The 13,016-nt window shown below is 43.2% G+C and overlaps 1 protein-coding gene across 1 annotated transcript in view; it reads right to left on the bottom strand.

Moving 5' to 3' along the window:
- The window catches only part of Clpb (ClpB family mitochondrial disaggregase), a 124,932-nt gene that overhangs the window by 92,240 nt on the left and 19,676 nt on the right, over positions 1 to 13,016 (bottom strand). The window contains exon 3 of the mRNA XM_034499463.2: positions 8,567 to 8,653. Coding sequence (XP_034355354.1) covers positions 8,567 to 8,653 — 87 coding nt within the window. The remainder of the gene's footprint in view (positions 1 to 8,566; positions 8,654 to 13,016) is intronic.

Below are 13,016 nucleotides of genomic sequence, written 5' to 3'. Positions count from 1 at the left end.
CTAGGGTATGTGTGCTGGATAGTTTTATGTCAGCTTCACACAAATAGTTTTTAGTCTTCTTGACTAAAGTCATCTGAGAGAATCGAACCTCAATTAAGAAAATGCTTTCATAAGATCCAGCTGTAGGGCATTTTAATTAATGATTGATGGGGAGGGTCGAGCCCATTTTCAGATGCTGCCACTTACTAAGCTAGCCACAGAGAAAGCAAGTAGTAAGCACCTCTCCATGCCCTCTGCCTCAGCTCCTACCTCCAGGTTCCTGTTCTGTTCCCGGCCTCACTTCCTTCAGTGATGAGCTAGATGTAGAAGTGTAAGCCAAATGAATCCTTTCCTCCCTAAGTTGCTTTATTCATGGTGTTTCATCTCAGCAATAGAAAGAATAATGAAGAAGTCTTCCCTTAGCATTCTCTGGTTGTAGATCCTGCCAGCTCTTCCTTCTATCCTCTTCTACCTCTGAGCCAGGCAGCAGCAAACGAGGCTGCCAGGGAAGCTGCCAAAAGTGCAGCAAGGGCAGCATTGGCTTCCTAGTACCAAGACCACCTGTGGAGCTTCTAGGTACACAAGGGAGAGGCTTACAGAGCTTTCCCTGTAGGACAGCAACCTGGCTGATACTGCTGGTTTCTTACAGACAGGACTTAATGGTCCCCCTTCCCTGGGTGAGGTGGAGGGAAAATAAGCAAATGCTAAAAATAAATGACTGTTCTGAAAGAGAATTAAATGGTCATCAGCCAAGGATGGCAGCATCTGAAAATTAACAAAGCCCAGGTACCACATCCAGGAAGGCCTTGGCAAATGCGTGTTATCCACTCATTAGCTCAGTTCCTCAGGGACGCCAGCCAAGCAGGGCAGGCAGTGCCGGGAACCAGTCCTTCCGATGCTGATGAAGTGCACTTGGGGGTGGGGGTAGGCAAAGGCAAGAGGAGGAGGGAAGTTCTCATGGGGAATTTCAAATAGTTCTGCTGGTGTCCGCTCTCTGCCTATGATTCTCACCTTCTCTGAGGCAGGAGCTTGCAGGGTAGGCCCAAGAAGACTCAAATCTGAATGTTTATACTACTGGTCTCTGTCAGGATCCTAGAAACAGCCTCACTATTTAAGGGGTCTCACTGACCAGCAAGCCTAGGGGTAAGGAGCTCAACAAAGGTGGGAAAAAGACAACACCCTAATAGCTCAGACTTTCCCCTCACTGGAATGAAGAGTCACATATGCCTTGTGAGCACACAGTAAACCCAATGCATGCTGGGCCAAAGGTAACTCTGGTTCATAAGTAGCAATACTTGATGAAATCACTCATCTCCACTCTCTACTAACCATGAGAATGTAGTACTCTTTGCTGGATATCACCAACAGAAAAAATTAAAAACATTCCAACCATAATGAAAGAACTCTGACACCACAACATGAATTCTAAGTTCATCACTGGTCACAGCTAACAATGAATATTAGAGAGAGATGACAGGTTTTTATTTACTTATGTATCTATCTAGCTATTTAACTTGTTTTCTGAGACAGGGCCAATATATATAGCCCCAGAGGGCCTCGAGCTTCCTGTGTGGCCTTGCCTCTGCCTGAGTGCTAGGATTATAGGTGTGCCCAGGCTATTTATTTTGATTTTTAAAGGACAGGTTTCTCTCTAGCCGGGCTGGCCTGAAACTCATTATATAGCCCAGACTGGATTCCAATTCGTGGGAATCCTCCTGCCTCAACCTTTCAAATGCTGGGATTGCAGATGTGAACCACCACATCCACTCTGGAATGGCAGCTTTTAACATTGCTTTTCTAAGTCAAGTTTCCTAAAGTATCATTTATCCTTTGACATATCATTTATTCTTACATGAACCCTTTTAAAAACTTATAATTTTTTTTTTTTTTGAGTCAGGGTCTCATTGGTCTTGACCTCCCTTTGTTGCCGAGGACAACTTTTCAAGATGTATGACTTAATGCAGTTTGATAACTGCATAGACAAGCACCACGATCATTAAGACACAGAATAGTTCAACCATCCTAAAAGGTCCTATGCCCCTTTGTACTCCCAAACCCAACAATTCATCTGATTATTGTCCCTAGAACACTAACTTTTCCAGAATATGATATAAATGGAATTCTACAATAGGTGGCTTTTGGAGTTGACTTTGCTTTAGAGTAAGGCTTTTGAAGACACTCTTTTTTGTTGCATATACTGAGTAGCTCCTGTTCTCCCTCTTTGTGTGTGCAGATGGAGATACTTGTGGCTGTGCATGCAGAGATGAGAGGAGGACTTGGGTGTCAGCTGTCATCCTCTGTCCCACTCTGCTTTATTCCCTTGTGAGAGGGTCTCTCGTGATACCTGAAGGTGGCATTTCAGTTAGGTTGGCAGGCTAGCAAGCTCCAGTAATCTGCTTGTCCCCAACCCTTCAATATTGAGTTTTATATGGACATGTACTCATACCCAGCTTTTTTTTTCTTTTCTTTTCTTTTTTTTTTTTTTTTTTAATGTGGGTACTTAGGATTAGGACTCAGGTCCTCATGCTTGTACAAGCAAGTGCTTTTACTGACAGAACCATTTCCCTAATCGCCTTGTTCTCATTTAAAATTTAAAAAAAAAAGGGGGGGGGAAGGGGTTTAGATTTATTGCTAGAGGTATGGTGACGAATACCTTTAAAGGAAGCAAAGAAAACACCTCTGTGAGTTTGAAGCTGGATGGGTCTATATGGTAAGAACCTATCTCAAAAAGCAGAATTATTTTGAATTATGTTATGGGGGGAGAGATAGGTGCAGATGCCTGTGGAGTCCAGAAGAGGCTGTTCAATTACCTGGAGCTGATATTACAGATGTTTGTGAGCTGCCTGATGTTGGTACTGGGATCTAAATGAACGCAGATCCTCTGTAAAAGCAGTATGTGCTCTTAACCACTAAACCATCTCTCCAGCTCCCCTTGCTTTTGACCCCTAAACTATGGAGTACTGGTTATATGGATGTACCACAATTTGTCCATTTGTTACTTGATGGACATGAGTGACTTCCAGGTTTTAGTTGTTCTACAAATAAAGCAGCTATGGGTATTGCATTGAAGGTGTACTAAGACAAATAATACCTTCCTTCTCTAGGAGTTGGTATCTCTGGGCTACATGGCAAACATCTGTTTTCCTTTTGTAAGAAACTGCTCAAGTACTTTTGGGTGCGGCTGTATCATTAAACAGTCCTATAAGCAATGTGTGGCAATTCTTTTTGCAACTTGACCAGGACTTAGCACATACCATCACAATTTTATTTTCCACTTCCCAATAACTAAGGTTGTGTCTTTCATGTGCACATTTCCCACCTACCCCTTATTTAAGTGCAACATCCCAAGTCTTTTGCCCATTTTAAAAAGAAATTAAGTTGCTTGTCTTTTAATTGATTTACAAAAGTTCTTTATATATTCTAATACTACTCCCTTATTAGACATTTTTCACAACTTGTTTGAGGAATTAGAAACTAAAATGATTTAAATTATGGCTTTCCCCTCATACCACTTCTCTCTACACATGTACTCTATGAATGGAATAAAAAAAACTTAAAACTTTCAATTTCTAAGTATCTGTGTGGCCTACTGAACCTTAAGAACAATCTATACTTGGTGTCTGCTAATAGACTATTTTTATTTCCACTGTATGCTCCCAACTACCCCAGGTCTTTAAAGAAACTAGATCTGGAGAAACAACTGTTCTAAAAACAGCTTTTGACACACACACCCCACACACCCGCCCACCCTGTACTTCCCAAAGCCCTGTTCTGGTTCGCCAGGCTTTTGGAATGGTCAACAGTCGTCACACTTCATTGGTGGCCATTGTCCACTGGGAAAGGTAGGAGGCTTCCAATCCATCCTTCAGTGAAAGAGCAAATAGTGGAGCCTGTGGCTTCTTGGACATCAAAGTTGTGCAAACAAGGCCTGGCAGACCCTGCCTCTCCGCCTTCATACCCTGCCACTGCCATCTGAAGGAGTTTCTCCAAGCGGGTCACGACTTTCAGCTTGTCATCCCACACATCAAAGTCTTCACCACACACGAACTGGGTGCATGGGTTCGAATCAAGTCGCTCGACAGCAGATACTCAGACATTGTGTCTAGCTTTAATCCTGTGTTTTCCCAAGTAATTAAGCTTTCTTGCTTATGAACTTGTGACTAAGTAAAGCATCACTGAGAGGTTGTAACATCAAAGTACTGTCCACCGTCTGTCCGTGTTTGGTAAAATTGGATTTCTTTTCCTTCTCAAAGAAAGACTAATTGAATTTCACTGAAAGCTCCATATATTTGGACTAGCTAGTGGAGGCCTTTCGAAGCCGAAGTGATCATCCCAGGACTGTGTGGCTTAGCCTTTAGTTTGGTTGGGTCAGAGTGCAACACAGAATGGGGCACCCAGACTCAAGCTAAACAAGTGCCTTGTGGCAGGAGGCTCATCAAGGGCTCAGAAGCCTGTTACTGCTACTGTTAAAATTCTATCCAAGCTGCTACTAGGGCTGAGCAAGGAATGGTAATGGTAGAGTGTTAGTAAGTCTTGAATTTTGAGGCCAATGGCCATTATATTACTCAAGTCCTTGATATCAACAGTCAAACTTCCGTGTGTGTGTGTGTGTGTGTGTGTGTGTGTGTGTGTGTGTGTGTGTGTGTGTGTGTGTGTGTGTGTATGTGTGTGTACATGCACGAATGTGCCATGTACTCATGGGCACATGTGTGTGGAAGCTAGAGGCTGATGTTGACTGTCTTTGCCAATGCTCTCTACCTTATCTTTTGAAACAGGACTACTCATTGAACTCACCTGAGCTTGGTAGGGCAGGTCAGCCAAGGCCCTGGGACCTGCCCATTTTTTCCTTACCAGGGCTAGGATTAAAGGCAGGTGGCTACACTGTCCTGCCTAGCTTTTTATGTGGGTCTTCTTATACAGCCAGACTTCACAGGCCAAACTATTTTCCCACTCCCTCAAGTAATGTTTTTTAGGACAAAGCTTGTGATTGCTTACTTCTTGAATCTTCATGCAGCCCAGCACATCAGCATGTGACACATCATGGTTCAACTTTGCTAGACATATGAAATAATTATAAAAAGAACTTCAGAACAAAGTTTTTCTCTCCGGAAAAACAAAACTCCGAATTATTATTTGGCTTCATTAGCTACCTAATTTACAATCAGTATGCCATACCCCCACTTACATAAAATTAGAACTCACTTAAGTGTGACTCAAGGACTAATCTCAAGATAGAAGAAATTCAGGAGACTGCTACATTATCAGTATTTTGACACAAACAACCTACTTTTGGAAAAGAAAACCTCTGGTTCAATATCAACATAAAATTATCTTTGCTTTTAAAAATACTGCCTTGATCTCGATCCAGTTTTAAGTCACACACACACACACACACACACACACATTTGACTGAATATATATATTTGAGTGAATATATATGTATTTAAGTCACTTGGAACCCTTTTTATAAAGGAGTAAATCTTAAATTAAGCTTCTGTGCATACTTGTAAAATTTACAGTGATAACACTGCATTTCCTATTCAAAACTAATAAAATAAATACATTCAGAAATCTCAACTGGTGAGGAGTTAAGCTCCTTAAAGATATGAGGCGATTATGTTCTAGATCCCTAGGGACTTAACGTGTTAAGCTGATGCCTGAGGGTAAACTGTGTTATTGGTCCACAGACTGCCAACATCAAAAGGAAGCAGAAGCCCTCTGCTGAATGAAGGGGCAGGGTCTCTCTACTTTCCATTCATAGCTTTCTTCCATATGGCCAGAGATCTATCACTGATGCTATTTCAAGTACCTAACAGAAGTAGGGACCCCAAACTTTTGTAATATTAATAAATAAACCCAACCAGACAAGTATCCCATTTGGATAATGAAAGGAAGAGGAGGACACAGAGTGGATGTTTAAAAACCAAGTAGTTGTGGCCAGCTGGCTCAAGGGGTAAAGTACTTGCTGGGCAAACACGAGGCCTGGGTATGAATCTCAGCACCCATGTAACAGCTAGGTATGGTACTGTGCCTATAACTCCAGTGCTGGAGGTAAGCAGAGCCAGGCAGATCCAGGGGCCTGTTAGCTTAGTCAGTCAAAGCAGCAAGTTCAGTGAGGGACAACATCTCAAAAAATACAATGAAGAGTGACATAGAAAGATGCCCAACATTGACCTCTAGTCTCTATAAGTACACAAATCAACAAGCACGCCTACATACATGTGACTATTAACCTTGTATACAACATTCTTACCTATGACATTTAAAATGCTGGTAATTAGGCTGGGGATAGTAGCATACACTTAAATCCCAGTACTCAGGAGGCTAAGGCAAGAGGATCAGGAGTTCAGAGTTAGCCTGAGCTACATGAGACCCTATCTCAACCCCTACTTCCAAAGAACTAGGTTCAATTCCCAGCATCAGTTATAAAACAAAAAACAACAGAAAAGGAGAGTTCAGGGTTATGCCCAATGTGTAATAAACATAATACATATTTGTATGAAAAAAATCTTTTAAAAGATAAAACATACAACAAAACCAACTAGGAATAGTCTTAGGGACCAAGGAAACCAACACTCTCACAGGCATCACAGATTTGCTAAGACCCCTGGATAAGGACAGAGCAACCAATCAAAGCAACACGGCACTGAGCTCAGACAGCACTGTCCCCAAAAGCACATCTCCAAACTATCTGCTCACTGATTGAAGAGTGTTCTTAAGAAGAGTGCTATTGCTGGGCAGTGGTGGCGCACGTTTTTAATCCCAGCACTTGGGAGGCAGAGGCAGGCAAATTTCTAAGTTCAAGGCCAGCCTGGTCTACCAATCCAGTTCCAGGACAGCCAAGGCTACACAGAGAAACCCTGTTTCGAAAAACCAAAAAAAAAAAAAAAAAAAAAGAGTGTTATTTCCTATTTAGTCAGCAAATACTACACACAGAAGAAATACACCATTTTGCTTCTTCACCACCGGCTCTTCCCCACATGTGGAAAAACATGCAAATTGGGGAAACCAATGGGAAGGTGGGTGGAGAATCAGTGGTGGGAAACAATGGGCATGGTAACATGTGTGTGCTTGTGTACACAGAAGTCTATTTCAGTTGCCAGAGAGAAACTACTCCCAATTTATAACTGTAGCAAACACGATTCTTACTTGACTCATAAGAAACAGTGAAACTCATTCTGCTTCCAGACCCTTCATTCCTCTGCCTCACACCCTGCACCAAATCACTGACTGACCTATCTCATTCTCTCTCTCCCTCCTCTCCTGTCCACCCCTTCTTCTCAAGTTTTTTGGAGACACCTTTTTATTCCCCTTACTTATTTATTTGCACTTCTTTCCATTAAATTGCATTTCTTTACATTAAATTATGAGCTCCCCAAGGTCTGATTCTTCAAAGACTAGCACAAGGAACACATATTTACTAAATGTTTGGGAAAATCATCTCTCTTGAAGAGAAATAGGTACCCATGGAGTCCTGAAATTCAATGAAGGGCCAAACCACAACTGTATTCTCTCCAAAGCAAAGTATACATAATTTCTTCTTTTTCCTTTTGCTTTATAATGCTACAGATTGAACCCAGGGTCTCAAGCATGCCAGGCAAGCACCCTACCACTGAAGTACATCACCAGCATGTACCTATTACCTTTAAAAGATAAAGGCTTGGAGCTGAAGATAGTAAATAAGGAACAGAGTGATTGGGACCAAGTTCATGATAAAAGCAGAGAGTCCTATCTCAAGGAGAGCTTCAAGGAGAGCTACAGATTCAGGTGATCTGAAGCAGACCGCCTCCTTAAAATCCCAGTTTGGTGGCTTTCCTCCACATTTCAGATTCTTCCAAAGTGGCCAGAACTAGCAGATAAGAGTTTTAAAAACCTACTTGAGGCCGGGCAGTGGTGGCTCACACCTTTAATCCCAGCACTTGAGAGGCAGAGGCAGGTGGATTTCTGAGTTTGAGGCCAGCCTGGTCTACAGAGTGAGTTCCAGGACAGCCAGAGATACACGAGAAACCCTGTCTCGCAAAACCAAAATCAAAACCAAAAACCTACTTGAGGGGAGAAAACTGGTTCTTCCAATTACCAATTCGAGTAGTTGGTACTAAAGGGTCCAATAGTCCTCTGAAAGCATCCTTTTAAAAGCAGGCATGCCTCACTGGTAAAGTGCTTGCCTTGCATGCCTGAAGCCCTAGGTTCAATTCTTAGTACTGCATGAAAAAGTCTAAAAACACTTTTTTTTTTGGCTGAGCAGTGGTGGAGCACGCCTTTAATCCCAGCACTTGGGAGGCAGAGGCAGGTGGATTTCTGAGTTTGAGGCTAGCCTGGTCTACAGAGTGAATTCCAGGACAGCCAGGGCTACACAGAGAAACCCTGTCTCGAAAAACAAACAAACAAACAAACAAACAAAGAAAAAACAAAACATTTTGTTGTTGTTGTACAATTTCTATCATACAATTACAACTAGAGTGACTATATACTTTGTCCCATCAGACTTCCAGAGACCCTGGGATCTGAAACCACATGTGGCTCTCTCTCCACCTCTACTATGCAGGCTCAGCACCTTGGATGGCTCTGCATAGAAAGAGATTCTTACCTCTCATTGTGGCTGATGGCTGCCACCATCAGTGCTGTCCAGCCAAGTTTGTGCCTTGCGTTGACATCTGCACCTTCTGATAACAGCCTGACAAGAGACAGAAGATATTTTCAGTGTGTGGCTTACAATGGACAGGTGTACATTGTAGAATGCACTAGAAAAAATACAGGGCATATAGTAAGTGCAAAGCCAGGCTGGACAACATAGTGAGGACCTACCTCAACAGATAAACACAACTATGAAGGCTAGACAAGTCTGGAAACATCTGGACAAATCTGGAAACAGAGACCTTTGCATACTAATCCCCAATCACAGCCACTGACCACTCTCCTCACCTGAGGCTTCCCTTGTCCTTGTCCTTCCCAGATCCCCACTGTCATCTTCCCAGGCCATCTGAAAAGGACTTTGCCTTCTATATCTTAATAGTGATATTATGACATTCCTACTTCCCTGGTCCCTTTGCAACCTAAAGTTCTGCCCTCGGCCATATGATACAAACCTGGTGGCCATATCCTCACCCTTAAAAGACCTCCGACAGGCCTAGTCTTGTCTACATAGTTCCTTGTGTACAAAAGGAACATTGCTCAACTGTATCTATTTTATCGTGGCTAGTTGGAAAATACAAATCCTTCAACCCAAAGAAAGTAGGAAAGAACTTTGGAAATGCAAAGTTAGGGTCCCACTAGAGCCCACGAAGAACTATTGGGACCTAAATGACAGATGCTGACTACATAGGAGTTTAGTGACTGTCAAGGAAACCAACAAATCCAAGGTCTAAAAGCACATCACTGTAAATCTGAATTCTGGGTCCTGGTCCATATATAACACAGACAAAGACAGGTTGAACAAAGCCATGTGTTACTTAGCACCTCGTAGATCATGGACTGCCCTCTTGGAACTTCAAGTTCCTGAGTTTATTTACTCTTCATAAGCTTAAGGAGCAGATAGTAATCTCTTCTAATAGATGAGGAAACAGGCTTAACAAGGGAAAATGACTTGTGAAGGGGTCTCACAGCAGGTTGATAATGATTCTACAGATGGACTCTCCTCACCTCATCTTATCAGCCTACCTCCAGACAGTACCTCTCTTCATATAACACAAAAGGAAAAGACAGAAACTGATTTCAGCCACTCAATAGCATGGTCTTGTGCTAGATTCTGTATGTGGACAGGAAGACATGGGGTCTGCTCTAAAAGGAGGACTCACGACAGCAGAATATCAAAGACCATGGTGCCAGAAATAGAAGACAAAATCAAGAATTCAATTCAGCCAGACATGGTGGTTCCATCCTATAATCATCAGAACCAGGCAGGATGAGTACCATGAGCTCAAGGTCAGCTGGACCACACAATGAATTCTAGGCCAGCCTGGAATGTAGCAAGACCTTGTCTAAACATGCATGTATGCACCCCTGAAAAACATGGGTCCATCCACTCGGCAGATGTCCATATGAGGAAAGGGCAAAGGATTTTCTCCATCTTGTCCTGATCTTCTATCCTATCTAGACTGAAGCTTCTTTCTTCAAAATTACAGAATGGACCAGAACTTCATCTACTATTCTACTTCAGATACATCTATTTCAGAGCCAAATACTTCTATGATAACACATAGTTTGTGTAAAAATTTTTCTCTATAGGAAATGTATATATCGAGGGTTCTTACCTTTTTTAACTTCCATGGCCATGAAAGGGAGACAACAGGAAAAGGGGATCAGAATAATTTATCATATTCTTCCCTACCCTCTCCTAGGGATACCCAGCTAACCATCAAAAACAATGTTCAAAGGACATCCTCTCCATGTTTCCTGGGACCTATGAAACCATTTCCTAAGGAATGGAACTTGTGTGGGTCACAGGGCATGCATGTATGTGGTGTGAACAGCAGTGTCAGTATCCTTAGGATAATCTTGTTCTATTGACCTTTACACCAGCAGGACAGGGGGCTCTGTGCATGCCTTGTCTTGAAACACTTGGCAATGCAAGACTTTTTGTTTTGAAACAAAGTTTACTATGTTGACTATATCAGCCTTGAACTTACTAAGCAGCCCAAGCCAGCCTTGACTCATGAGCCTCCTGTATTAGCAACCTCCTAGATGCTGGGATTACAGATCTAAGGAGTACAAAGGATATATTGCTGTTTTTAACTTGTAATAATGAACAACTTTGAACTACTTACATATATGGGGTTGTCTTTTCTGCAAAGTTTTTTGTAGGTTAGTTTTAAGGAAAAAAAACTCTTGTTAGGCCAGTTCAGCATTGAAGTACATACCATTCTTTGGGAGGCTGAGGCACTAGAACTGCTACAAGTTCAAGGCTAGCCTGAAATATACAATAAAACCTTGTCTCAGTAACAACAGAAGTCAGAAGTCTGTGTCTAGTCTAGTACAAAGCAAAGCTCTGCACTTACTATCTATCCTAACACCTAAGGAGTCACAGCCCCTCACTGAGCTTCAGTGAGGTCAGTGAGGACTGCACTCTCTGCCACTTCCATATACATACATACATATCAGGGGTCAGCCACCGGAGGAGGAGAACCGTGGTGTTCTTCAGGGAGACTAGCTCTCAAGGCCAGCTCCTGACTGAGCATCACTCTTTGCAGCCTCTTGGGGCCAGAGTGTAATGGAAGAGAGCAAGGATCTAGGCTCTGTGGTCACCTGCTGTGAAGGAGAGGATGCTAACCCCTCTCAGGCAAGGTGGTTGTCAGCATTGAGAGACATATGGTAATACCTGTGAGGCTCTCTGTAAAGAGTGATGTATCTGGCAAACTGAGGAGGAACCAGCACCACAGCAAACCCAACCACAATTTATCCACTTGTAGTGCTGAGTTGGGGAAGGGGAGGGCACTGTGTCTCCTCTGCTTTCCCTCAGTGCAGAGCATCCCCCCAACCCCCAAGTTAGGACTTTACAAACCACACCTCCCTATTTCATTTTGTTGTTTTTTGTTAAGTAAATGCCCAGCAGGCACTAATTTCAAAGTCCAGAGCCAGCTGTTGTGGGGTGGGGCAGTGACTGCCTGCTGAGAGTGGCTGAAAGGGCCTTGGAGGCCAGAAAAAGCCACCCTTGCTCCCCGTGGTGATTTTCACCAGTGGACAAAATTCGGCAAGTGAATTAATCTCTTTTAAAAAGAGCAATGCTTGTGACAGAGCACAGTGTCACCGAAAAGGTTAGGATTCCATCATCCCTGAGATGATGAGTAGAATGCTTAATGCAGGCTGCCAGTCAGGGCAGAGCAGCCTGTGCTGCACTGGGGAGAGGGGGTGGGCACAGCAGGCTTTCCTGGGCTCAGACTTGTGGCCAGCTCTCCCTAATGAACTAACTCTCCTGCTTGGCAGGGCACTGGTGGGTGATACTAACTGGGAATGGCTCAGGGTAGCAGACAGCTAGAATTGAATCCCAGTTCTTGCACAACTCCCAGGGTATACAAGGCAGAAAAGTTCTCAGTCCAAACACATTCGCTGCCAGTCACTTACTGAGGGATGGCCCATGGATAAATGGATGAATTGGTTTTTCTCTATTCCCTCCCACCACAGCTCCTGCTCTCTGTGTTAATGAAAGGACAGGACCTCAGTATTGTGGTGCACGCCAGCACTCAGAAGGCTGGAGCAGAAAGATCACCATGAATCAAGGTCAACCAGAGCTATGTAACAGAACCTTGTCTCCTAGAACATAGGGGTGTCAAGAGATAATAAGTCAAATAAGTCAAGATGGCTAAGACACTTGGTATATATTAGAGCACTGTGAAAATGACAGTGCTTGTGCCATTAGCATCACTGGCCATTTTATACTAGTGATGGAAGGAGAGGGCAGGGGGAAATGGCTCAGTGGGTAAGGGTCCCTTGCCACCACACCTGATGTCCTGAGTAAATCAGGATGACATAAAAAAAAAATAACAATTACCCAACTGTATTTGTAGATAGAAAATAAATTGCCACTGGGCAGTGGTGGCTTATGCCTTTACTCCTAGCACTTGAGGCAGAGGCAGGCAGATCTCTGAGTTCAAGGCCACCCTGGTCTCAGAGCCAGTTCTAGGACAGCCAGGGCTACACAAAGAAACCCTGCCTCGAAAAGCAAGCAAATAAACAAACAAAAAGAAAATAAACTGCCTAAAATCCCCAGGTGAGGGAGGACAGTCAGTAGCAGAGCCTAAGAGCAAAGAAGAAAAAAAAAGTCTCCTCTAGATGTGAGAGGCCAGCAGGCCAAAGGCCAAGAGGAGCCACCTCTCTCCTGGTGAGCGTGGGAGGGCAGAGGCTACTCTGCTCTCAGCCCTTCCTTGCAGTTTTCACAACAGTTATCACTGCAGTGCTCATTTCTTCGGAACCATTTTCAAGTTTCATCCTCTAAGGTTTCCCTAAAATGGCCGATTTCCTTCCCAGTCCCCAGTGCTAATCTGTATTAAAACAGTTAACATTTGGCTGTTTTGTCTAACTTCCTCAGTCACCAGTATCTTCCA

Source organism: Arvicanthis niloticus, chromosome 1 (assembly GCF_011762505.2).
Source record: "Arvicanthis niloticus isolate mArvNil1 chromosome 1, mArvNil1.pat.X, whole genome shotgun sequence".
NCBI lineage: Eukaryota > Metazoa > Chordata > Mammalia > Rodentia > Muridae > Arvicanthis > Arvicanthis niloticus.
Note: the sequence above shows the minus strand (reverse complement) of the source record. Positions and strands in the feature narration are given on the sequence as shown.